Consider the following 26,446-nt stretch of genomic DNA (forward strand, 5'->3'; position numbering starts at 1 on the left):
ACCTGATTTACAGACCCCATCCCAGCGTGAACCAAGTATAATCCACTAAGAAGAGAGGACTGTTTGCCGAGGCAGGGGCAACTAAAAAGTGACGTACTCCATTCTCAGCAAAATGGAATTCTCCACCAACCTTGCCACTATTAACTCTCGAACTGCTTCCTTTCTACTGTCTAAACCTTGAGAAACTGCCATCTGTAACCACAGACTATTTACCTTCTGCCATTCCCAGGCTCTCCTTCCAGAGGAAGGTGCTTCTGTTGCCACAGTCCCCCCCAGGTGCCAAGAACCCTTCCGTCTCCCGACTCACTGTCCCTGTGAATTTGTGTTGCTTCCTAGTCTGTCTAGATACCAAAGACCAGTCAATGCATTTATTCTCCCACTGACTTCTGGGAACACCTGGTGCTGACACCCTTCCAAACCCATCGTGCCTGCAGGTCTGGGTCAAGCCCACCGTTCAGCAAGTATCTGTGTGCCAGGAAGCATTCCAGGTGCTGGTGATACAAACCAAAATCCTTACCCTGCTGGAACTTCTATACTTAGCAAGGGAGACGAGGACGGCCAGATTAAATAAAACAACTGGTATTCTGGAAGACAGCAAGTGCTTTGGAGAAAAATAAAGCAGTGTGGTGGGATAGGAACACCCCAGTGAGGCGGCATTTTAAGCCAATACATTTTGTGCTCTGTGTTCAGCATCATATAAAATTTTTACTGAACCCACTAATAAAATGTGGCAAAACTCCAGGCATAAGAACGTTTACTGCAACTTTAGGTATAATAGTATTAAAAACTGGACAACCCCTGGTCAGTAATGAGAGGCCTATTTGATAAACTGATCTCTGGACTATTACGCAGCCATCACAAATAACTGAAATAATAGTTCAGTAACACTGAAATCTACAACATTCAGTGAAATAAGCAAAATAAAAAGCATAAAACTGTAAGTCTAGGCAGTAAAATGCACAAATAAAAATAGTGTCACAGTGGCTGGGTTTTAGGTTGTCTTCCCCGAGATTTTAATTCATGTTTTTAACATATTTTTTCAAGTCCCCTATTGAGCCAGGACTCGTTGCTGGTCTGTTAATGCTTTTACTCACTTGTGTGTTAGTGAAACTTTCTATAATTTCGTCAAAGGCCCAGCCTTAACCTTGTCTACTTCACTCTTGGGTGACCTTTCTGCCCGTCTTAGAAGCTTGAGACCACCTAAAGGGAGCTAAAACCATCTTAATCCACCAACAGATGGCTCTGCCCACCACCCCCCAGCGTCAAAGACGCCCCTTCCCAACAGTGTGTTTGCTCTGTTCCGCCTGCCCTCCCTCGGTACCTGACGGGGTAATGCTCCCCCGGCTGCCTGCTGTTTTCCACCCACTTCTGGACCAGCTCCTTCCCGCCTGCCTACCAGTGCGGTTAAACCACCAGCAGGAGACAGAGGGGCGGTGCAGCAGAAGGGATTACTGGGGCCCTGCTGGGTCAAGAAGCAGCAGCATAAATCTGCACTCCGCCCTGGAGACCAGATCTCACCGAGGAATCTGGCGCCTGGGGGGCATGTGACAGCGGAGACATTTTCTGGTGGTCACACCTTGGGTGGGTGGGTGGGTGGGTGGGGGGAGTTTCTGCAATGCACAGGACAGCTCCCCACGAGGGATGACCAGGCCCAGACTGGCAGTCGTGCTGACTTTGAGAAACACTGCTGTCAACCCACTGACCCACTTTGTCCTCTACACTTTGTCCCCTCCCGCCTCGGCACCAGTCACCCAAACGTTTCAAGGCTCTGCAATTTGGCTCCCCCTCACTCCACTGGCCACTAAAACATCACGGTCACGGGTGTCCACTGATAAGAAAATACCAAATCCGGTGGCTTTTCTTTGTCCTCGTCACCCTCAAGTTTTGCAGACTTTTAAAATAGCAACTGGATTCTTCTGAACTTTATTCTCTCTGGACGTTCATAAAGAACCATCCTATTTTCCTCCGGTTTTCTCTGGCTCTCTCTCCTCCTCCTCACATGGTGGATGTGAGCACAGCACACATCAGCTTCCTACCCTCTCCCACTTCCTTTCCTCCTTTCCCACAGTCCCACCCCACCTCCCAAATCTCTCTCCAGCTGCAAAGTCCGCGTTCCTGTCCCACACTTCCACCGACCTCCATGTCTTCACCAGAATGTGCGGTGGGCATTCTCCGACGTCAAAACTCAGTTTCATGTTCCCCCACCCCCAAGGCGGCAGCAACCCGACTGATTTCCATGAATTAACAGTGGTCATCCCTAGTAACACCACTTACCTTCTTCAGAACATCCTGCTGGTTCTGGCTTTCCCATTCGGCGCCTTACTTCACTTCCTACGGGCCCTGAGTCACCTGGACTCTTGCAGTCACTCTTGTTACAGGCCAGCTGCCCTACACCCGCCACCGCTCCCCAAATCTACCCAACAGGATCATCTTAAGGCAACAGTGAGGTCTCCTCCTGCCCCAAAGTTTTGCTGTGCCTTCCCATTATCGCCTGTCTGCTGGGAGGGAAGCAGGCACGGTGTATGCCCCCATCGCCTAGGCTTTCCCTTCTCCTCTTAAGCATTCTATGGAGCAGCACCCCACGTGCACCGTGTGGATATAAAGCAGAAAGCCACACAACTTCACGACCAAGGCTGCTCAGCTGTGAACGCCAGAATGACAACTGTCTCGTTCCGCTCTGCGACACGAGCTTCGCTGGCATGACAGCTGCAACGTGTCCATGTTAAGGCACTGGCTTACTAACACACGTAAATCTGGCCTAACATTCTGGGGCTATGTTACAGAAAATCCACGCTCTTCCAACAACAGGATGACAAAACAGACAGCCACGTACGCAGAAGAGTGATGAGGGATCCAGGACGGATGAGGCATCACAAACAGACTCCCCAGCACTGAAGGGGGCTATTTAGCTCGCCACGTGCCGCCTCCCTAACACTTGAACGCAGCCGGCCCCCTCCTCCTCCTAACTGCTCTAACGTCGGTCACACCCGCGTTCAGTGTCTACATCATTACACATCTAGAAGTGCCGATAATGGCTGCTTCACGTAACAACCTAAGAGAACTCTCCCTTTCTGGCACAACTTATTATTTTCTCTTGAATTAAGTTACCCTCTTTTTTCTAAGTACTCCCAGCTAGAACTTTGTTTTTATGGTCTTGCTTCACAATGGAATTCTCAAAGACCATTCAAGGAAACATTTGCTCAACACCCACTAAGCAGCAGGCATCCCACTGGATGCCAGGGCCACCAGATAAATATGGCAGCTCTTCTCCAGGACACGTGCAAACACACGGACTACAGTCAACCATGGAGCGCTCCTACACAGCCACAGTCTGGCTCACTGGAGGTATGGTCCCTTCCACGGAAGCGAAAAAGCAAGAAAGAACTAGGAGTTTTACACTTGCAAGTGTGGCATCTCATGCACTAAACATACCATGTTTCATCAAAATTACAATGCTACTTCTTGTAAAAGTGTCGTTACTTTATGCATCACTAGGAAGGAAAAAACTTGAGTGAATTATGACATGACATTGTAGCAGTGTTGATCAGAATGTATCCGATTTCACAGCCAGAACAATGTACACCTTAAAAGAGATTATTAACAGGGGCGCCTGGGGCTCAGTCAGTTGAGCGTCTGACTTCAGCTCAGGTCATGATCTGTCACAGCCCGTGAGTTCGAGCCCTGCATCAGGCTCTGTGCTGACAGCTCAGAGCCTGGAGCCTGCTTCAGATTCTGTGTCTCCCTCTCTCTGCCCCTCCCCCCTCTCAAAAATAAATAAATGTTAAAAGTTAAAAAAAAAAAAAAAAAGAGATTAACACAGGGTATAAATATAGCCAAACGCCCTTTTGCATATGGCAGTGGTAGCGAAATGGTCAAGTGACCTGTTCAAACCTCACCAGTTTCCACAGCATGCTCTGATGAATGATAACATCCGCCTGTCACCCGTGCCCCTGAAGCGAATGGGCAGCAGGTGCACGTGAAGACAGCAGCTCCGAGGCCAAGGACTGAGCTGCAAGGCGCCTCGGCAGATTGTGGCTGTGGCTTGGTATACTTCAACAAAAATAGCTAACACACGGTGTTCAAACTTTTAAGTAGCTGAAAATCGTCAAATAAAACCATCTGCAGAGAAAGAATTGCTGGCTGGTGATGGGGCCAGTCCAGGGAAGGAAAGTCAAAGCCCTGCTCTCTCTCCATCTACCTTCCCCTTCTCCCCACCTCCCCAGTGAGAACACGGGGCATAGCTAAATGTTCTATAATCCCCAAAGTACAGAATTCCTTTATGTAAAACTACCACATTTCCCATTTCACAGCCATTTTCCTTGTTTAGTCTCCTATGGACTTGGAGATCAGCTGCCCAGCCTTCTCTCTTGATTAAAAGCCCTCTCTGGGTCACAGTTCGTAATTACGCTGTCCCTCGGCTTTGTAGTTCTTCCACAGAGGGGACTATGCCTGAGTATCTAAAGTTTACCTTAGAAAAGTAACACAAAGATTTTACTGCAACCAAATCAAGTCTGGCAAGACAGAAAAGCACACCCACAGTTTACTTGCAATTCTGGTTGTTTCTACTGGGGAATTAATAGGCACCACAGCCTCAGCTGGGATGTTTTGTTGTTGTTGCTTCCAAATGAGCGTTGTACAGATGAGGGCGGGTCAATGCTGTGGGTGGCAGTCTCTCCCCAGGTCCTTTCTCCTCCCAGGGAGGACACCACCCCTCTGAAGAAAGGGGTACTGCACTACTAATGGTGGCAATTACGCAGCATGGAGACGCTTCATTCCTACTCCACCAGACAGTATTGAGGTCTCTTAAAAATTTCTTAGACTGTCACATTCAGCCAGACCCCAGAACAGCCTTCAAGACAGAGAGGCCAACACCACGGTGACCTTGAAACTTTCAATCATCCTCTCATGAGGCAATTTATACTGCTCCCAGCCACTCCCAGGCACCCCGCATTTCACCCTGAGTTTCTAGTACGACCCCCCAGGGCAGTCTCTCACCAGGCACCGAAAGCCCCGGGGCGCTGCACCGCCATGCTCTCTTTACTCATCTGTCATCCGGCCGAGGACAAGGACCACACTGCTCCTGGCTGGCGGGGCCTTGCTACCCTGCTCACTCTCTTGACACACTGCAGGTACTCAAACAGACGCGCGGATTTCACTCCAGGGCGGGAGAGTACCAATATTCCTCTGTTTTGCTCACGATGCTTACCAACGGTTTGAGATCACGGAGAACTCGCTCTCTGTGAAGGGTGAGACCCCCTAAAGAAGCAACTCCGGTAAAGCCCATGTAGCAGCAGAAATGGCTTAGAAGGTGAACTTGGCAAGGAACTAGCCCCAGCGCATGTCCAAGGTCAGGGGGAGACCACTGCTATGAGGATACTACTGGGCAGCTGGCGAAAAGGGAACCTAAAGCCCATACGAGATCGTATTAATGTTCTATTAATGATAAGTGCACTGTGATAAGAATATGATGAGGGCGCCTGGGTGGCTCAGTCGGTTGGGCATCTGACTTCGGCTCAGGTCATGATCTTCTGGTTTTTGGGTTCGAGCACTGCATCGCTCTCTGTGCTGACAGCTTGGAGCCTGGATCCTGCTTCGGATTCTGTGTCTCCTTCTCTCTCTGCCCCTCCCCCCGCTCACGCTATGTCTCACTGTTTCTCAAAAATAAATAAATGTAAAAAAATAAAAATAAAAAAAATATGCTTAAATACTTAGGAATAGTGGGACCGGTCTGCAACTCATTCTCAAGAGTTCAGCAAGATCGTATATATACAAGTACAACCACCGATAAAGCAAGCATCACAAATGTGCGTTTAGGTGAACAGCATACAGGAGCTCATTGTTCCGCTCTTGCCATCTTTTCTATGGTTCAAGAGTTTTCAAAATAAGAGGCTGATTTAAAACATTAACCTACAAAAAGGCAGGGGCAGCAATTCTTAGTTAAGGCAGGGAGGAAACGAATATTATTTGGGTATCTACTGAGAAATGGGCAGGTGCGTGTACTGTTTAATCCTCGTGTGAATCCTTCCACGAAGCGCGACTCCCAGTTCAGAGGAGAGGATGTGGAGACTCAGAAATACCAGCTCGCTCTCGCGAGCCACACCACGTCCGTCAGCAGTTCGACACACCTGGCTTCCAACGACACACGCGGCCACTTGGAGAAGGGAGAGCCTGGGCAACAGACCTGGCCTCTCTGAGCGAGCGCCACACTCTGGAAGAAGCCCCTAACGGGCCTTCCGCACGGGGGCTGCAGCAGTGAAAGGGGGCAGGAAGCAAACTCTCTAATAGTGCCCGGCACACAGGCGGTGCTCTCCTGACGCAGCACTCCCTACAAAGGCTGGAGGAACGGATGCGAATCCCGGGTGGACAGACCCAGAGCCTGTGCTCTCCCGCGATCTGATGCCGCGCCGCTCTGGTGCAAGGGGTCGCTCTTGACGGGAAGCCGTCGCCAGATGCCACAGCACGACACACGGAGGGTCACTGGAAGGCAGAGGAGAGGCCTGGAAGGTCTTCGACAAATCCAAAGAACGTCCATTCCGGGCCCAGTGCCGTCCACCACACGGGCATTCCTCCGGTGGCAGAGAGTTCTGCCAAGTTACTCAACAGCACATGCAGCTCGGGTGCCCGGCGAGCAGCACGCAAGGTGCAGGGGAACGGTCCGGCCCAGGGGCTCGCCGCCCAGCGATCTTCGAAGCGAGCACATTCCTCTCAGATGAAAGACATGTCAACTCTGACAACCGAGCCTCTCAATCTCCTTTTAAAAAAGGACACACTAAATTGTTCACCACATTTGTCACAAAACTGATACTAATTGGCACCTACCATTCCCTAAGGGGAAAAACTGTTCTGCATGCCATAACGAATCACCACAAATTCATCAAACTGCATTGAATTTAGGTTTCCCTGGAGGCGAGATCACAAGAGCATATGAAAAAGCAGGGCGCTAAGGTCTGACTAGAAGCCCCCTGGGGCACCTGGGTGGTTTGGCCAGTTAAGTGTCAGACTTCGGCTCAGGTCATGATCTCACCGTTCGTGAGTTTGAGCCCCGCATCAGGCTCTGGCTGACAGCTCAGACCCTAGAGTCTGCTTCAGATTCTGTGTCTGCCTCTCTCTCTCTCTGCCTCTCCCCTGCTTGTACTCGGTCTCTCACTCTGTCTCAAAAATAAATAAACATTTAAAAAAAAATTAGAGGGGCGCCTGGGTGGCTCAGTCGGTTAGGCGGCGGACTTCGGCTCAGGTCACGATCTCACGGTCCGTGAGTTCGAGCCCCACGTTGGGCTCTGTGCTGACAGCTCGGAGCCTGCAGCCTGTTTCAGATTCTGTGTTTCCCTCTCTCTCTGCCCCTCCCCTGTTCATGCTCTGTCTCTCTCTGTCTCAAAAATAAACGTTTAAAAAAAAAAATTAAAAAAAAAATTTAGAAACTCCCTTTTTATCATTGTCTGGTCCAAGACAGATTATTTAAGCTTCTCGGAGCCAAAGCTTTTTCATCTGTTTACAAAAAAGTGACAATAATATCAGCTTTCTTACAGAGTTGTTCTAAGGATCAGAGATACACTTAGTAGTACATTAGTTAATAATAGTTTCTATTTCCTTCCACAAAGGAGGGGTACACACCCTAGTCACTTCCTTTTACAGCTGCGTTTGTTAACGGTTTAACAATGTACGAAACACTGAACTATGTGTTTTATTTACGTCACATCGCCTCATTTATTCTTCCAACTATGCTGTGAAGGAAGCTATCACCCCAATTTGCAGATGAGGAAACCGAAGGTGTGAGAAATTCAATGACCTGCCTCGCAGCTAGTGAGTCACAGGGCCAGACCCAGGGCTGGTGTTCTAACCACCAGACAAAACCGCCTCTGCTGACTGTTTCGCCCTAGAGAATGCAGACCCGTGAAACACACGAGGTATTTCTAACATGCCCTCTTTGAAGGGTTACGTTTTGGGGGCGTACACATGTGTTAGGGGCCTGAGATTCATGGCCCACGGCTTCCATGGTCATTTTTCTCTCTACACTCAGAGAGGCTACCTGGGTTCTAACTCCAGGGCTCCATGACTTCTGGAACACCTTGATCCTCCAACAGCCGACGTTCTGCATTTTCTAGCCTCACATTACTGCACTACTTCCAGGATCTTAAAAAAATAATTTTTAATATCTTACCATGTTGCTAATCACATTTGCAAAAGTATCTAACATACCAACATTCACAGAATAAGTAACAATTAAAGTTAAGTCATAGTTTTCTTCTAATTAAAAAAATTTTTTTAACGTTTATTCATTTTTGAGAGACAGAGAGAAAGGGCGTGAGCAGGGGGAGGGGCAGAGAGCAAGGAAGACACAGAATCCGAAGCAGGCTCCAGGCTCTGAGCTGTCAGCCCAGAGCACAACATGGGGCTCGAACCCACAAACCGTGTAATCATGACCTGAGCCAAAGTTGGACGCTTAACCAACCGAGCCACCCAGGCGCCCCTAAAGTTACGTCAAATTTCTACTAGACGGACATCTAAATATTTACTGATGTGGTCAACCTTGGTTGTTGATACCCCTTATTTAATCAGATTTAAGGCACCAACCTGATTCAAATAACTCTCAGGAATTAATTTTCAGGTGTAATGTGAAGTCTAATTTTCCCACTAAGGCAAAGTTCTTAATCTCAACTGCACCTTACAGTTACCTGGAGGAGCTTTTTTAAAATCCTGATTTCCAGATCACGCTTAACACCAATTAAACAGAAGTCTCTAGAGGTGGCCCTCAGGCGTCAGTATTTTTTAAAGCTCTCCAGGAGATTCTAATATATAATCAGAATCCTGACGTACAGCCAAAGCTGCAAAATACCACATTAAAGTAACCTACAGATGCAAGTTCATTTTAAAAAGAGTAAGTTAAGGCTGGCAAGACTGCGATAAACACTGAAGCTGTAAGTACTGTATCCTTTGACCTAATTAATTATAGCATTCCTTGTCATTTACCTTACAGAAATAAGTTAACAGAAGAACTAATAGGTAAAAACGAGGTCCTTTGCCACATTCATTACTTAGCTTCGGATTTTTTAAATGTTAAAACTAACATTCAACACTAGGTAAATGGGTTAAATACTCAAGACAGAGTATTTCAGAGGGCCCCAAAAATAAGACCACAGAAATAGATAAGAGTAGGAAAAAGTAAAAATACCAGAACACAAAACAGAAAATCCACTGCAATTGTTTAAAACAACAATGCAATGTGGGAGGTAATATCTGATAATGAAATAAATCTGTCTTATTGGTGGTGGCATTATGAATATTATGTCTAACTTAACGGTTAAAAAAAAATAAATGCTAACTCTCCCTCTTCATTACCATTCTTGCTTCTGGCCTAAGTCCGAGGACAGAGACCGCACAGTGCAAGTGTCCCTGAGAGCTAAGGCAAGGGAACACAGAGAAATAAGCCTGAGTCTGGACTCTGACACAGGAATACTAAATTCATCCCCAGACCAACACCAGGCACTTCAAATGGATCCTCATCTAAGAAACCCAGACTGACCAATCCCAACTCACTCAGCAATGCACTTTCTCTTTTTTCTACCCTCTCCCTCCCCAGATGACTGAGGTCACCTAAGAGATGACAAAGAGATTGCTATTTAAGTATTACTTGTGAGGCCCCTGGGTGGCTCAGCCGGTTGAGTGTCTAACTTTGGCTGAGGCCATCTCATAGGTCCTGAGTTCAAGCTCCGCATCAGACTCTCTGCTGACAGCACGGAGCCCACTGCAGATCCTCTGTCTCCCTCTCTCTCAAAAATAAATAAATAAATACTAAAAAAATATTTTTTTTAAATAAAAAAAAAAAAAGGATTACTTAGATTTCTATTTCTATAAAGCTGGGTTGCTCTCTCGCAGAACACAGGATTCTTTGTCTATTCCATGACAGTTACTGGCTTCATAACTACTTACTAGCCTCCTCATACAAAGTGTACTTAGTGAAAAGAGACACACAGGCACGTGAGGATTCTCTCGAGAGGGAGACCGTTATCACTGTGACTAAAACCAAATTCCGGGCTGGGGAAAGAGAAACGTTTACAAAATAATCTGAAACTTGGAAAGAATAACAGGACTGGATAAAATAATTTGAAACTGATGATAAAAAACAGACCAGAAGAAAAGTCCAGTATCCAACCACTCGGAGAGAAAGAATATGTCTTTAAAATGTTCAGTTTCTTTAGCTTTCTCATGAAGCAAACACACAGAACAAAATCAAACAGCAACCCTAGATGTTTACCCATTTAAATAATCTAATCACAACAGAGGGCAAGGAAAGCAGTCTATTTCTTCCAGTCTTCTTTCTGAAAAGCATTTGAAACTCAATATAACCGAAAGATTAAGACCCAAACATGAATCTGTAACTCTAGTGTAAGGGTGACCATTAAAACAAGCTAATTAACAAGCTTCCAATGGCAAAGTTGCCATAATTCTATAGACAAAGTGAGTTGTTCTACTTATAAACATGGGTAACTTGAATCACAATGAAATCATCACTGTGTACACTAGTTTTTTCCAGCTCAGGAAAAAGAGAAAACGTTCTTACTCATTAGTCTGGGCAGGACTCTTCAGACATGAAGTTCCCTTAGCTTTATATAAGGTTACTTTCATTAACATTTAAGAAAAGAACTAATACTTAACAAGTCCAGTAAGCTTCCAATGAGCTTGTGTATTTTTACATGATGCATTGCCCTGATTCAGCATTTTTCGTAATTCATTGTTGAAATGGATTAATCTTATTTGGAAGCAGTTAGACAAATAACATGTGTCAAAATAAACAGACAAGGTTTCTTTCACAGACTAGATGTGACTTTTTTCAGGTCTCTGTTCTCTAATGTGCTGAACACTGTGCAGAAACATACATCTATCTGCTCTCCCTGTGCACAGCACTGTGCAGTAAGTTGTTAGATGGGTTGAAGGACAGCTTCTCAAACTAACAAGGACCAGATTTTTTTAAAAAATTTCCAATTTGTTACAGAAGCAAAAATTCTAAAAATGAATTACTAGAAAAAAGTGAAATTTACAAGATGCAAAACTGAAGCTCAGAGCTCTTATTAGATTCAATAGATACAAAATGACTCTGTCAAATTACCATAAAAGTTCTTAAATACACTCTCTCCACTCCATACTTGAACTCATCACAGACTAGTGGGTGACAAAGAACGGGCCTATCAGCTCTGAGCCAGGCCTGCCTCACCCTGAACAGCAGTGGGTTACAAGAGAGATCCCTGCGGACTGCCAGGAACCACGTTTTATATTCCCACCATCTACAGACCCTGGCGAGTCAGACAAGCCAGAGAGAGAAAAGTCACGGCACAGACGGGGACATGGAACGTGGAACCAGCTACAGATGCACTGAGCGAGTGTCCCTTTCTCCCGAGGTATATTCCACATAGGCCTGGGCAAAGCGGAACACTAACTCCACAATATTCAAGAGTATTTTAAAAGTTCAATCCTAACTGGTGTTCATTATTATTATTTTTATAAAATTAAAAGCATCCGGGGACGCCTGGGTGGCTCAGTTGGTGAAGCGTCTGACTTCGGCTCAGGTCATGATCTCACGGTTCATGGGTTCAAGCCCCACTCAGGCTCTGTGCTGACGGCTCAGAGCCTAGAGCCTGCTTTGGGTTCTGTGTCTTCCTCTCTCTCTGCCCCTCCCCTGCTCCCACTCTCTCTTATCTGAGAGAGAGAGAGGGAGAAAGAGAGTGACTCTTTTTTACTGTGTATTCATTTTTGAGACAGAGAGTGAGCGGAGGAGGACCAGAAAGAGGAGACACAGGACAACAGATGTCAATCCTATGAAAGAGCCAGCATATAGAGTTCCTGGGACAACATGTAGTAGGCAGAGGGGACAGCCGAGCGCAGGGAGCCCGAGGCAGCAACCAGCTGGCCCGTGCAGAGAAAGCAATGGGAATGAGGTCTCAGAGTTGTACAGGGTTCAGATCTCATGGGGCTTTGTGGACCATGGCACCAACTGGGATTTACTCTGAGTTGGATGAGAAAATGTGAGAAGGAAGAAAGCAAAGATGAAAACACAAAAGAAGGAAACTAATAACATTAACTATTAGTTTGATACCAGATCCGTATTATTTACCTTTAATCCTTGGAACAACTTTGAGGCAGGGATCAGTGTATCTCCACACGTCACATGAGAACACAGGCTGAAGCAGCAATGTGTCAAGTACACAGCCAATGAGTAAAAAGGCCAGAATCTGCACCCGGACCTAATTCCAAAACTCTGCACCTCCTGCCACTGTGCACAGGGATACGGACCTTCTAAGTGTCAAACTATGACCACGTTCAAATTACAGAAACTGTTCAGCCTGTTATATTTATCAGAAGCTCATCAAAGCATATTAGATTTTGTTATAAATTTTACAGGATCCACGCAAGTTGACAACTGCAGAAAACCGTAAACCAAGAAGCCATTCCTCAGAGATGGGGTGACAGAATCCAAATTGAGTATCCATGGCTGGCCCCCAAATTCCAGGTTTCTGCAAGCGCAACAACAAAATTCAACACACACAGACAGTATTTCAGCTAATTCCAGCATTCCCGCCGCTACGCACCCATCAACCACAGCCAGCCAGCCTCTGCCCCCTCACCTGGTCCAGCATGATGCGGCCCAAGCACAAGGTCGGGGTTGATGCTAACATACATGTAAAATCCTGTCGAAACCAAGCGCAGGCAAAAACCATTTTCCCGGTACTAACAATGCTAGTCATTCAGGGGGGGAAGTTCAAAGAGGCGTCTTCTTGAGATCAGCGAGAGCCAGATCAAATGTCAGAGAATCCACACTGAAGACCAACGATGCCGCGGTGGGAAGCGGATACTCACGGACGGCTGCCCAGGCACCACGAATATCGCAGGCCCATGCTACCTGGGCCCCGGCTCCGCACTGCAGCTGGCAGGGCAGGGCAGGGCAGGGCAGCCCTCCCAACAGCGTGTTCTGCTGAGTCTACTTCTGACAGGAACTGTGGAGTCCAGTTCCTTCTTTCAGAGCTACTGCAACACCTGCCATGAAGCCACCTCCCCCTCACAGTGCCAAGCCCCACGGAGTCCTACAAGATCGACCCCAGCTGCACTAACGTGCAGCGGGTGAGGCGAAATGTCACAAAGGGAGAGGGGAGTGGAGGGGGGATCCCGATGCACAGGAGGCGACTATCTTAGGTGCTGGTAAGGAACTCACTGCCAGACTAGTCATGCATCCATGCACACGATACTCGGCTTTTCTCTCCTTCCTCTTTTTTTTTGAGGTTGTACTGCAACCCTGCCCTGAACTCATATGGGAATGATGCAGAGGAAAGAGGACACATTATCTGGGTAACGATGGTGTATCAGCAATTTTTCATCAATCCTGTGCTGTCAGATAACTAAAAGTAACACTTTTCTAAGGTAATGGTTGGAACATGCGGGAACCAGACGGACTTGCTTCGATCCTTTGCTCTGACACTGCCACCTGTATGCTCTTGGGTCAGTTGCAGAAATTTCTCTGTGGCTCAATGTCTTCGTCTGCAAAAGTGGGAATACTGGGTTTGCTGAGATCAAATACGAACATGACTATATAAAGTGTTAGCATAGTGTCTGGCTCTCCCAAAGCGCCCAATACCTGGTGAGTATATCGGATACTATAGGGCTGGTGTATTTCCAAGGAACAAAAAAGAAGGCAGTTTTTGAGGTGTATATTAGAAAATAAATAAAAGGCACAGAACCCTTCTTGTGGGCTGTCAGACAACTAAACTACACCTACGTCACCCTACCACTACTTACTCCCAAAAATCCAAGAGGAAGATGGCACTCTCCTTCCCGGTGGTACCAAGGGAGTGTTACCGTTGTGGGGGAGGCTGGCCAGGAAAAAAATATGCCAGAGACTGGATGGTGCTGCAGAGAGGTCCTATTTATATAAAGCTGAGTGGTCGTCTTAGTTCCAGCAAATCTTTTTTCCTAGCTCTCCCAACAGAGGGACATCCTGAGTTTCTATGAACTTCACAAGCACATTCTCATTTTATCCTCAGAGTCCTAGGAGGTACATGCTATCGTTTCCCATTGTACAGATGAGGAAACCGAGGCTCCTAGGCGATAAGCAATCGGGATGCACCCACATTCGGCTATGCCATCATGAAGCCTAACTGGATGCCAACCGAACAGGTATGTGCTCGATGATCACATGACTACAGAGGTCACCATCATACTAGCAAAGCAACAGCACCAACACAAGGAATGCTGTTAAAATAAGGAGTACTTGCATGAGCATTTTCTGCATAGTTCAAAGTGCAAATCTCCTTATATGCTTTTTATGCATAAATTCTATTGGCCAGTCAAAGCAGAAATGTGTACTTAAGAGTAAAATGCTACAATTAGTAAGTGTGAAAGCATGTAATGCTGTGTGCAAAAACAAGAGTTTTCAAACGGGTAAATTAGTAGAGAAGTAAGCAGACAGTTAATATGACCATTAAGAATATGCACTGGCTAGGTACCTTCAGGAAGAACATTTTACCTTTCTAGAGACAACAAATGTTCATAAAAACATCAATGATAGCGGTGCCTGGGCGGCTCAGTCGGCTGAGTGTCCAACTCTTGGTTTCAGCTCAGGTCATGACCCGGGGTCATGAGATCGAGTCCCATGTCGGGCTCCGCCCTGATCATGGAGCCTGCTTACGATTCTCTCCCCACTCCCACCCCATGCCCCTCTCCCCTGCTTGTGTGTGCCCTTCTCCCTCTCTAAAAAAAATAAATGAAATTTTAAATGACAGAAGAAGTATAGATATCAAATTATATAAAAATTTTGATTAACTTTTTGTTAATGATCTTTTATCACATTAAGTAAACACCGCACAGAATAACTTAAAACCTGCACGTATCTTATTCCATTTAGGCCACATTTCTTTCAAGGAGAAATTCGATTTGTAAATTATTCACGTCTTATTAGAAAAGAATTAAAAGCAGGAGAACAATACTCCAAATTTTACCAAGACTCTGAAGGCCACCTTCAGATTTTACAAGACGGACAAATGGCCAAATTCATGTATTACAGCTAAGATGTGTCGTCCTGAATTCAGACAGAAGTATGTGCAGAAATGTGGAAAGAATGAGGTACCACAAACACATTTTGTTTTCACTAATCAAATGTCAAAACAACAGATTTTTTAAAATTTTTTAATGTTTATTTTTTTGAGAGAGACAGAGTGTGAGCGGGGGAGGGACAGAGAGAGAAGGAGACACAGAATTCCAAGCAGGCTCCAGACTCCAAGCTGTCAGCACAGAGCCTGACACGGGGCTCGAACTCACAAACCCTGAGATTATAACCGGAGAGGACTGATTATAACTGACTGAGCCACCCAGGCACCGCATGAACAACAGACTTTAAATAAGAATACTTCAGTGCAGCTCCTTCTAGTTTTAAGTGTCTAGGGACACTAAACATTTGAACTAAAGTTTGTCAAATGATGGTTTGACAATGGTAACCAATTTCAGCAGCTGAAGCATTTGTCAGGTTCGTAAAACCAAGAATCCAAGTATAGAATTCCTTCTAGAAAACCTGTTCCTGGAAAACTTTCCCGAATTACAATTTTCTATAGCCCAACTAGTTAAGAGATATTATTGATGCACTGGTAGAAAGTAATTTTTTTTTAACACTTATTTATTTTTGAGAGAGAGAGAGCGAGCGAGCATGCGCGCCAGCAGGGGAGGGGCAGAGACAGAGGGAGACACGAAATCCAAAGCAGGCTCCAGGCTCCGACCTGTCAGCACAGAGCCCGACACGGGGCTCGAACTCACTAGCCTAGTGAGATCATGACCTGAGCTGAAGTCAGACGCTTACCTGACTGAGCCCCACCCAGGCACACCAAAGTGAGTATTCAATGAATCGAGAGCAATCTAGCAGTTGCTAATGCTGAGAGAATCACTGTTCTTCCACTGTAAACTCAAACTTGTAAAACAGAACTAACTATTCAGTGTTAGAAAATGGACAGAATACGTTGTATTTTATACCGTATCATGCTTAACTCGTTTCACAGAGCTTCATTCACAGGCATAGATATTCAGCTTTGGCCAAATACTGATTTTGGCCAAAAGGTTTCTTCTACACGCTTAGTGTTTTTCCTTAAGAATAATTTTTATTTCTGTTAATAATACATGCAGGTAACATTTTCAAGTCATTCTTTCTTTAGGCGTGCCCTTAAGGAAGCTCCAAAACCGACCAAGTAAAAATAATGTGTAACGGTTACAAAAGGTCTGTTTTCTAGAGGGTGGAGGGTGCCAACCTAGCCTTCCTTGTCTCACATACGCCCATCAAGTCCCACACTCCAGGCTCACTGTAAAGTCAGAAATGTTTTCCAAATCACGTGCTGTTGCCACAGAGAATCTGCTACCAGGCGTCAAGTGATGTGACTACTCCACAGGCCTCTGAAGAGAGGCTCTTAGGCTTGAGGTCACGTGGCATCAGAAACACACACAACCTGGGCCCATTCTCACACACACACAGCAAGAAGTGCGTGGAAGAAAACCCAAGACATGTGGGACGGCTCTGCTATTCCAACCAACTTGCAACACCAATCCATCTTCTTAGGAAGTCCAAGGCAGTGTAAAAGTTCAAGTGCGGTTTGTAACCAATTCCTGGTCCATTACTTAGCGGCTGTGGCAATTCCTTTCTGAAGTAAGGAGACTACGCCCGCCCCCAAAGGGCTGGAGAGAGAATAAGATATACAAACATTTATGCAAAGTGCCTAGCACAAATACAATAAACGGCAGCTGGGGCTACTGTTTTATAAACACATAATGCTCAGAAAGTGCACTTCGCGGGGCGCCTGGGTGGCTCAGTCAGTTAAGTGTCCAACTCCTGATTTGGGCTCAGGTCATGATGTCAAAGTTCCTGAGCTCAAGCCCCACATTGGGCTCCACGAGGACAGAGGACAGTGTGAAGCCTGCTTGGGATTCTCTCTCCTCCCTCTCTGCACCCCCCCCCCCTCGCTCTCTGCCCCTCCCCCACTCGTGCACATGTACAATCTCTCTAAATAAATGAACTTCAAAAAAAAAAAAAAGAACAAGTGCATTTTGCAATTTTCCAGCATGCTGCTGCACAGGGCAACAATCCTGAGATTACTATTTGAATGGCTTTAACAGGAAAAAAAAAAAAAAAAAAAAAACTAGGTAATGTCAAAATTCTTAAAATGCTCCAATTGAAAATTTACCAACAAAGAAAAAAAGTCATTGAACACCAGATCGGTGAATCACCATAATTCAAATTAGGTTGGTTAAAAGACTGACAATATTATGAAACATGCTTCCGCCCAAAATTCTATCAATAAAGTATAAACACATCCCAAAGACAGGCTTGTGCACAACCACCACTGACTGACTAGATGGCCTTGGGCAAGCTAGCTGGCCTGTGTGTTTTCCCACCTGCGGAAGAACACCGGCTGCATGAACCTGCACCTCAGACCTCAGCGGAAAGGTTCTAAATGAGGACACACTGAATCACTAACATAGCAGGTACTCGTTAATGCGTGCGCCCTCCCCTCCTCCCAGATTCCTCTCAGTTCTACAGCCTTCTTCACCAGGACACAGAGACCCAGATCACACAGTGAGAAAGGAGGATGGGTGGATGGACGGACAAATCTAAGGATGGACAGGTGGATGGGACTTGAGCCAGAGAAATGTAAAGTTCAAAACAAAACAAAACAAACCAAAAACCCTCCTCCTCTCTGGCTACTATCTCGAAGGTAAGTTTGTATGCTTGTTTCGTTCCTTCCCTTCCTAAGCAAAAGCAAAGGCTCCAAACTTGGTTTGTGCCAGATGGGCTATGGAGGACCCACTTGCCAAGTACTCAAAGAGGACCCTAAAAAGGCAATCGCTATGTTAACAGAACATCTTGCTCAACAGCACCGAGTTCCATTGTGCAATATCTACGCTTGAGTACTTACTCTACCAGTTGACCTTGAACCCAGGTTTCAAGTGTAAATGTGCCAAGAGAAGGACGTGAGAATCTACAGACCCGAACTCTCTGAGAGGGGCCGATATCGCCCTACAGTAACAAACCACAGCCTAGTGCCCAGTGTCGGCCAGGGTGGGTCTACACTCTGCAAACACAGGGGTGTCATCTTTACCTAGACAGGTCCTTGGATTTTGAGCTTGAGCCTGGTTCTGAAACTCTATAGCCTTGTGACTTTGGGCAACTCACTTCACCTCTATGGCCTCAGTTTCCTTAGTTATAAAATCAGGGTAATAACACCTAACCTATCCACTCATTAGGGTCCCGTGAGAACCAATGTAAAAAGACAGCTGGGGTGTCAACAAGACTTTTAACACCACGTAATGGGTAACAGAAGTGGAAAGCAGAGGTCAGGACTAAACAGAAAGCTTATAACCGTCTCCTCATTAAGTGTTAATCATCCCATATCCCTGTGGCCTCTTCCTGAGTCTCTTTCCTCCCATCAATATTTTGTAGAGAGAAGATTATGGGCCTTGGAATTGCACACATGTGTGTGAAGGAGCTCCACCACCTTCTAGAAAGCCTTGGGTTAGTTACTGTCCTTCTCTGAGCCTTCATATTTCGTCCATACAACACAAATAAGGCCTATTTCAGGAAGGTTTTCATAAGGTGGAAGTGAAACATTAGCCATAATGTACCAACCATGCTTTCTAGCACACTGCAGGCAGTCAATAAAGAGATTTGTTAAACTGATACAGAACACAACAGTCTGAAACTCTGAAGCTCGCTCTCAGGGCAAATGAAGTATTTCAACACTTTCATGTCAATGCTCCAGAGTTTAAATTCTCCACAGGAGTCATCTTCCTGGAAGGGTGGCAACAATGGAAATGATCCCGCGTCCATCTGGGGCTCCCTGTTCTGTCACCCAGAGGCATCACATCACAGCATCGGGCAGAGGACCAAACTAATTTTTTTTTGTTTTTAAAACAAGTGCTATCTATTACACTAGAGAATAACTTCAAATCTAATCAAGCAGGAACAACCAAATGATGCCCGGAATTACCTTCCAGACTTTGACAGAAAGTTCTTAACGTTATGAAAAACTGATACGAGTCTAGAAGTCATGGAAAACCAAGGAAAGGGCAATAATATTCTTTCAGTCACTGTGTCACACTCTTCGTGCATTCCTTCATTTCTTCCTCACGGCAATGCACACTGGCCCTTCAGGAGGGTAAGCGGATCACCCAAGATCATCCAGCTTCACAGAGGCAGACCCTGGGTTCAAGGCCAGCCTGCCTGCATACAAATTCTGCCCACCTATCTGCCAACTTCAATTCACAGGGAACTGCAATAAGTATCGCAAAAGAAGATACTGTAGGTAGACCAATCGACTGGAATCAGAGTCTCACTGATGGGTCAGCTATCACTTTACTGATTACGTGACTGTGTACGAAGCTTTCACACAGAGCACCTCAGGGTCTAACACAGTACCTGAACAAAGCTGGTGACACAGACCAATAGGTATTATCTGAGGGATGAGAAACTCAGCACGGGTAGGTGACCAACCACTTTTTTTCAAGTCACCCAGGCTCCTAAGTGGGGAAGCTTCGTTTTTAATTAAGCTCTTCGTTCCTCAGCGATTCCACTCAACCATACTGTCTTCTCTTAAAGCCAAAGTAAAGTATTCACAGCCCCTGTATTTGCTCCAAGCAGTAACCATAATCTGTGTGACAAACCCGGATTCCTCACACAGCATATGCCAGGCGCTTGGCTTTACTTCCAAGAGATAGAAATTATTATCCTTGTCTCTTTTTAAGTGGATGTAGAAACTGAGGCGCAGAGAGGAAAGCTCCTTACTGCGCCCAAAGAAACACAGCTACAAATGGCAGAGCCAAAATGCAAACTCAGGTTGGACACCAAAGTCTGCGCACTTGGCCACCACCTGGAGCCGCCTCCTGGTCTCCGCCCTTTCCCTCCCCCCAGATCAATCCAGGTCTCCAGATGCTTCTGTGTTGTGTATGATGTGTCCGATAGCACCCGGCCCTCCCATTCTCTTTCTGGAAGACTCCAATGCAATACCCATCCGACACCATCACCTCGCAGCTTTAGCTACACGAAGAGCCTCAATGCTTGGCTTCTCTCCCTCTTCTACCCATCATCATGAATCAGGGCACCTCGGGTGGGGCGCTCAGCTAACTTCTGCCCAAAATGGGGGAGACAACTTTGCCATCGACCTAACAGCCACGGCAGGCCGAGGTAAGGGTTCTTCTCAGGCAAGGCTGGTAACATTTTGTTTAAAGCGAACTTTCAGATCAAAAACACACCCGTATTCATCATGTCAGATCAAAATATAAGCGAAAATAAAAGAGCAGTTAAGTCCACCAAAACTCTCCCTTCCCTGTCACTGAACTTGGTGAAAGTTAACAATGATGGATTATAGAAAAGGGAAACTACCAAAAATGTCCCAAGAGTCACCACTATCTGCCGGGATTCAGTATCAATTTCAAGAGTTCTCTACAGACAGGGGTCTTATTTAGATAATCTCTCTACTTCCAAGCACAACAGAATCGATTTTCACACAAAAGTAAATCTGTTCATCAAAATGGATTACCAAAAATAAGCCTCGGACACATAAACACAAAAAGAACTTGGACCCTCATCGGCACAATGTCCTCCTACCCACCCACCCCACCACCCCCCAAAAAAACCAGGGTAAGCAGCAAGGAATGAAAACAAAAAATTTATTTTGGGAGACATATAAAAAGAGTTAAATAAACTTGAATTTTCAGTTAAGACTGGCATGCAAATAGTTATTTTGTAAGTGTAAAATGTAGGTACCCCTCCCTCGATTTCATATTATTTTTTAAAAATTTTTAAATTTTTTGAGAGAGAGAGCGCACATGTGACAGCTGGGGGAGGGGTAGAAAGAAAGAGAGGGGGACAGAGGAGCCAAAGCGGGCTCTGTGCTGACAGCAGCAAGCCCTGACGAGGGGCTCGAACTCACAAAACTGTGAAATCATGACCTGAGCCAAGGTCAGATGCTTAACTGACTGAGCCACCCAGGTGCCCCTCAATTTCAGATTAACTGAAAATAGAGACTAAAAAGAAACAGGTCTCTATGGAAAAGCTTAATTTAAAAAGAGGAGGGGCCGGGGCACCTGGGTAGCTCAGTAAATTAACCATCTGCCTCTTGGTTTTGGCTCGGGTCATGATCTCACATGTGGGTTCGAGCTCAGTGTCAGGCTCTGTGCTTAACAGTGTGGAGCCTGCTTGGGATTTTTCTCTCTCCCTTTCTTGCACTTGTGTGCACACACACATGCGCCCTCTCTCTCTCTCAAGATAAATAAATAAACTTCAAAAAGGCGGGGGGGGGGGGGGGGGTGCGTAGGAACATCCAAGTCTAAAGATTTTAGTGAAGTATTACCATACAGTGGAACAATTCGTAGCTTTTCACAAACATCTGAGTCTCACAAAACAAACTCCTCGCTCAGAAACACACGTGCACAAAGTGTTGCCTATAATTTCAAAGGCTGTGGACCTAGAGAAGCCTATTCTTGGGCCCCTTGTTCAGAATCCTAGGAGTGGCAGGGACGTCGGATGGCTTCTTAGGAGATCTGGCTTCTAGTTCTGGCCCAGCCACCTTGTCACCCTGATCTAGTCACTGCCTCTCCAGATCTCAGTTTCCTCCTCATCCATGAACAATGATTCATCCTGACTCTAGGGTCGAAATTCTAGCAAAGTCTACTAATGACAAGTAAGATTCAGAGATTTAGTAAAAATCACCTCCTTGCCATTTTTTAATTGCTAATTTTAATCTCCTACTGCGGTCCTGTATTTGAAAGCTTTCCCAGTTGGCTTTCCCTTCAAAAGGAGGTAAGTGGCTTCTACACATGGAACAGAGCTAGTACTATAAGGCAAGCCAAAAAACCTTCTCCCAGAACACACTCTCCCGTTTCCTTAAAGCCCTGCTGCAATAGGTCTTGTGACAGCCTCGCCCAGCCCAGTGTATAATAAAGCTGCTGCAATCACTTTATTTCCCCATCTGGACGGCCATCCCTAACCAGCCCTGCTTCCCTACAAGCCCTCGGAGCGACACGACCACATTTAGAGGAACTGCATTCCGGCTCCACTACAGTTATACAGAGTTCATTGTTTCAACTCCTGGAGCCAGGCTTCTCTTCCTGAGGCCGTGAGGCAAACAGCAGAAGCAATCTAATCACTGGCCAGATGGGAAGTACGATGGAACGGGAACAGATCCCTCCCTGGAATCCGGTCCTAGGGCAGCTCAGGTATCCAGAGCTCATTTGAGATGACGCCCCTCCTACGGTCATGGTATCTGAGGCACCCATTAGAAAGTATCTGAAAAGAACCTTCTGTCTGGCTTGACTGGAAAAGTTACCAACTGGGCAGGTAAAGTAAACAAACGGAAAACAAACGGAAAACCTGTTGATGTAACAGTAAGTAACCTTACGTTCTGAAATCTCTCCTTGGCCCTTCCGGTCCTCCTCCCTCCAAACAGCTACGAATGATGAAAAATAAAAGCAACTACAGTAAGCCTAACATGAGCACAGTATCAGAGAATTTGGGAATATCCACTTAACTTACAAGGATCCCTCGATTACCAAAGAACATAAATCCCAACGGGGTTTCTTCTTGTTCAGATTGTGTGGCCAAAAAGAGGTGATGACCACAGAATGGTAAAAGCAATGTATTAAACAAGACCAGCTTCCAATGGGAAAGGGTGGCTGCCGTCATGCATTTCTTTCTCTATTTATACAAGAAAAAGAGTTCTTCAAATGTTCTAACAACCCTCCTTCAAAGGGCTCTCTAAAGAGAATGCCTAACAACGGAACGTGCAGACACGCAGGATTTCCTCCTCAATGTTTCCAGGACAACTCAGTTGCTTTTTCCTGCTCGTCAGATGAAGAGACCACGGCTCTTGATTTTACTCATAGAAATTACATTCAAACCAAAACTCCGTGGTTCAGCATATTTTCTGCGTGCACTTATGCAATTAAAATACTTGTTTCTAATGAACTCTTCCGAGTCTTGCAGACATAACAGAAAGAAATGTATGGGAGACAACAACTTTCTTCTTGTACTAAACTGGGATCAACGACATACACGGTAACGGAATGCCAGCCCACAGATGAGACCCACTCGGCGTTTTCAGTGAAACCGAAGAGGCGAGAAGCAGGGAGGCAGGGAGAGAAAACGCTGAGACCACTTACGTCTGTTCTCTCTCAGGCAGTGAGGCGGTTAGCAGGAGCGAGATGAAGAGCCTCCAGCAGAAGGCCAGGCCCGGAGCTGAGGGTTTCATTCGTGGCAGAGTCGCGGGGAGATGCCAAGTGGGCGGCCCTGCCGTACACGGGGGGGCGGGGCTGGTGAGGAGGGGAAGGAAGGGGGGAGAACTTACTCGGTTAGAAGCTGGTGCAGCTGGTGATAGCCCCGCTCCAGGGCCAGGCTCACAGGTGTCGCCCCTTCCTGGTTGTGGATGCTGAGGGCCCCGCGGCCACCGGGCTTCTGCAGCAGGAACCACGTCAACCTCAGCAGGCCCAGCCGCACGGCAAAATGCATCAACGTCTCCCGGGGGCCGCTGTCTGTGCGTGGGGGGAGCAAATGAGAATCAGCGGGGAGAACGTGAACACACAAAGCAAATGAAAAGAAAGACGAGTTGCGTGAACACCACCGCCTCCAAAGACCTAGGATCCTAAAGTCAAACCACAACGTACACGCGTAATCGTGGCCGGTACAACCAGCTCTCAAGGAAGACGGAACGAAGCCGGAAAACAGTGTGACAGGCAAAGTCTCCAGGAGAACCAGGCCATTTCTATGTTCTGACTGAACACGTTCGTGCAATCAATTTATACGGGTAAATTCACACGTGTGGTTTCTTCCCTTAAACGAGAGAGAGAAAGTGCCGCCTCACAACGCGGGGACCCAAGAGGGGGAACAGCTGTTGGGGCTTAGATGGGTGTACCAGGAGGTGCAGTTACTTAAAGGAAAAAACACCCAGACGGGAGCTGGCTAAACACTAAAAACAGGTTCTGCTTGTTAAGTACACACAGGTCTTTTTATTCCCCCACATTAAGGGCAAATCAAATTGCAGGCACTGCCAGCTTTGTTTTGTTGTGTTTAATGAAAGAAAGAAATGCATCTCCAGGCATAATAAGAAAGACTCATTCTCGGATAATGTGCTAGCAAGTTCAGAAACGCGCTCGGGCTTCCTGCACTTGAAGCGAAGGCTCCTCTCGGGTACAGTGAGTCACGTCGAAGGTGGGAGGATGAGGGAGGCTCTGGAGTCCAGCAAATCCGGGTTCAAACTGCCCTCTGCCAGATGGCAGAAGGCCATCTGCCATCTGTGTGACTGGGCCTCATCCGTGTAACCTGTGTCAGCTTCATCTCTGCACCCCCGCCTTCACCTGGCCCCCAGGGTGGCCGTAACAAAAGGGCAGAGGTGGAGGAACGCGGGACAGAGACTGGCCGCACGAAATCCTCAGTGCCAGCTTCCTTCCCTTCCTCTGCTCTCTCCTTCTGGACTTCAGGTTACGTTCCGGGTTCACTAACACAACACTCTCTCCTCCTCAGGTCTCCTGTGCACAGCCTGGGAGGAGAGCTAGGACCACCACCCCATGGGCTGAGCGACACTCACCTCCAGGGGGCACCACTCGGGCCCTGGGGTGTGAATGGTGCCCACGAGTTGTGCCTGCCCTCTTCTACTCATTTTCCATGGCTCCCTCACGTCTTGACTTCCCCACAGGCATTCCCAGACTCCTTGGACCCCAGTGTTTTCTCCTGACCCTGAAGACCTCCATGCTCCTTAAGTGAAGAGCAGTTAAGAATGAACTGTCTTTGAGGCACCTGGGTTAAGCGTCCGACTTTGGCTCAGGTCATGATCGCATAGTTTGTGAGTTCGAGCCCCACGTGGGGCTCTGTGCTGACAGCTCAGAGCCTGGAGCCTGCTCCAGATTCTGTGTCTCCCTCTCTCTCTGCCCCTCCCCTGCTCTTACTCTCTCTCAAAAAAAAGTAAACATTAAAAAAATATTTTTTAATAAAAAAATTTGAAAAAAAAAAAAAAAAAAAAAAAAAAGAATGACCAGTCTTTGAACCTGTGATTTTACACTGAACCTCTCTGGTTTCCAATGTCACATGCATATTAGTCGAGTCTCCCTACTGCCAAGTAAATTTTCTTAGATGCAAAAGCCATCTTTCATATTTTACGTTTTTCCTACAGAACTACACATACTGATTCAAGAATTTATAGGGTGTTCAGCAGAGGCACGTGGCTGGAAAGAGTTCATTACCGCAGAAGAAACCTGCATGTGCAGGTGATAATCAACACCTCAGAGCAGGTGGCAGGCCCAGACACAAGGGCAAAAAGAACCTTCACAGAAGCTCAAATATCACCACCTGACTTGTGCCTCACAGCGGTTCACAAGCACTCTGCTGTCCTGGTCAAAACCAAAGAGCTAATAAGGCATCGACCAGGAACTATGTGACTTTTTAGAGACTGGTTCACCTGGCCTTGCTGGGCGATACTACACCCTCACCCTTTCTGATGCCTGATGTGCTGAGGCAGCTCAGTATCTCCAAGTCCCAACAACAAAGCCACGCACCTGTTCCAGCTCCCCGGATCGCATCCTAAGGTCCTAAGCAGCGGGTGCCACGTGCACCTGTAGGTTGCCCCTTTCTGGAATCAACAAGAGGTGTACCGCGTGGTCAGGACCCACAAGGTGCCATGCTCTGGGCTAAGTACATTGTGTATGAATGCCTTTCACCCTCACGATAACCCCGTGAGGTCTCGTTATCCTCAGTTTACAGACAAAGACAGATTAACAACTTGCCCAAGAGAATCAGCAAGATTTGAAAATCCTTCTGTCGAGTCTAGGAACCACTTATCCTCTCCATTACTCCACCCTCTTTTTGTAAAAACCCAGCAACCACGCAAGCGAGCTAATGGTGTGGTCTACAAAATCACCTTTTCGTGTTTTCCTCCAATAGATAAAAATTTTTACCCAACTTATCTTTTGTTACTGTTCTCATTCCTTTCGTCTAAGCCTCAACCCCAGAGCATGTACAATTCAGGATCCATCTCTAGTCTCTACTATTCTGTACTTTTTGCCTCTCATGATCCTTTGTCCTTGTCTTCTGTACTCTGAGAGTTACTCAACTTTGCTTTTCAGATCCTTAGCTGCATTTCCTGTGAGGTCAACAGAGTCCTTTGTCCCCAGTTGGAATTTAATTATGCTATGGGGTTCTGGATGTCCCTGTGTCTTTTCAACCAACTCCCTTTTCCGTCTTTGCCCTCACTGTGATGGCTTTTTGCAGATGTAATTAAAGCCCCTAATCAGTTGATTTAATAAGGAAGATTATCCTGGATAATCTGGGTCGGTCTAACTGAATCAGCTGGAAGGCTTTAAAAGCAGGGCTGAAGTGTCCCCCGGAGGTCGGCCTCAGCCTGTGTTCGTGGGGTTCCATCCTGCTCCAGATCTCCCCTTCCTGATT

The 26,446-nt window shown here is 46.4% G+C and overlaps 1 protein-coding gene across 8 annotated transcripts in view; it reads right to left on the reverse strand.

Annotated features, from left to right (window-relative positions):
- AKAP13 (A-kinase anchoring protein 13) overlaps positions 1-26,446 on the reverse strand; it is a 335,984-nt gene that overhangs the window by 164,440 nt on the left and 145,098 nt on the right. For 7 of the 8 annotated variants that reach the window (XM_042988121.1, XM_042988120.1, XM_042988117.1 and 4 more), the window contains exon 5: positions 23,358-23,541. In XM_042988121.1, coding sequence (XP_042844055.1) covers positions 23,358-23,541 — 184 coding nt within the window. Of the gene's footprint in view, positions 1-12,849; positions 12,965-23,357; positions 23,542-26,446 lie in introns of those variants that run through there. The other variant, XM_042988123.1, reaches the window with a different exon arrangement.

The sequence above is a fragment of the Panthera tigris genome, chromosome B3, assembly GCF_018350195.1.
Source record: "Panthera tigris isolate Pti1 chromosome B3, P.tigris_Pti1_mat1.1, whole genome shotgun sequence".
NCBI lineage: Eukaryota > Metazoa > Chordata > Mammalia > Carnivora > Felidae > Panthera > Panthera tigris.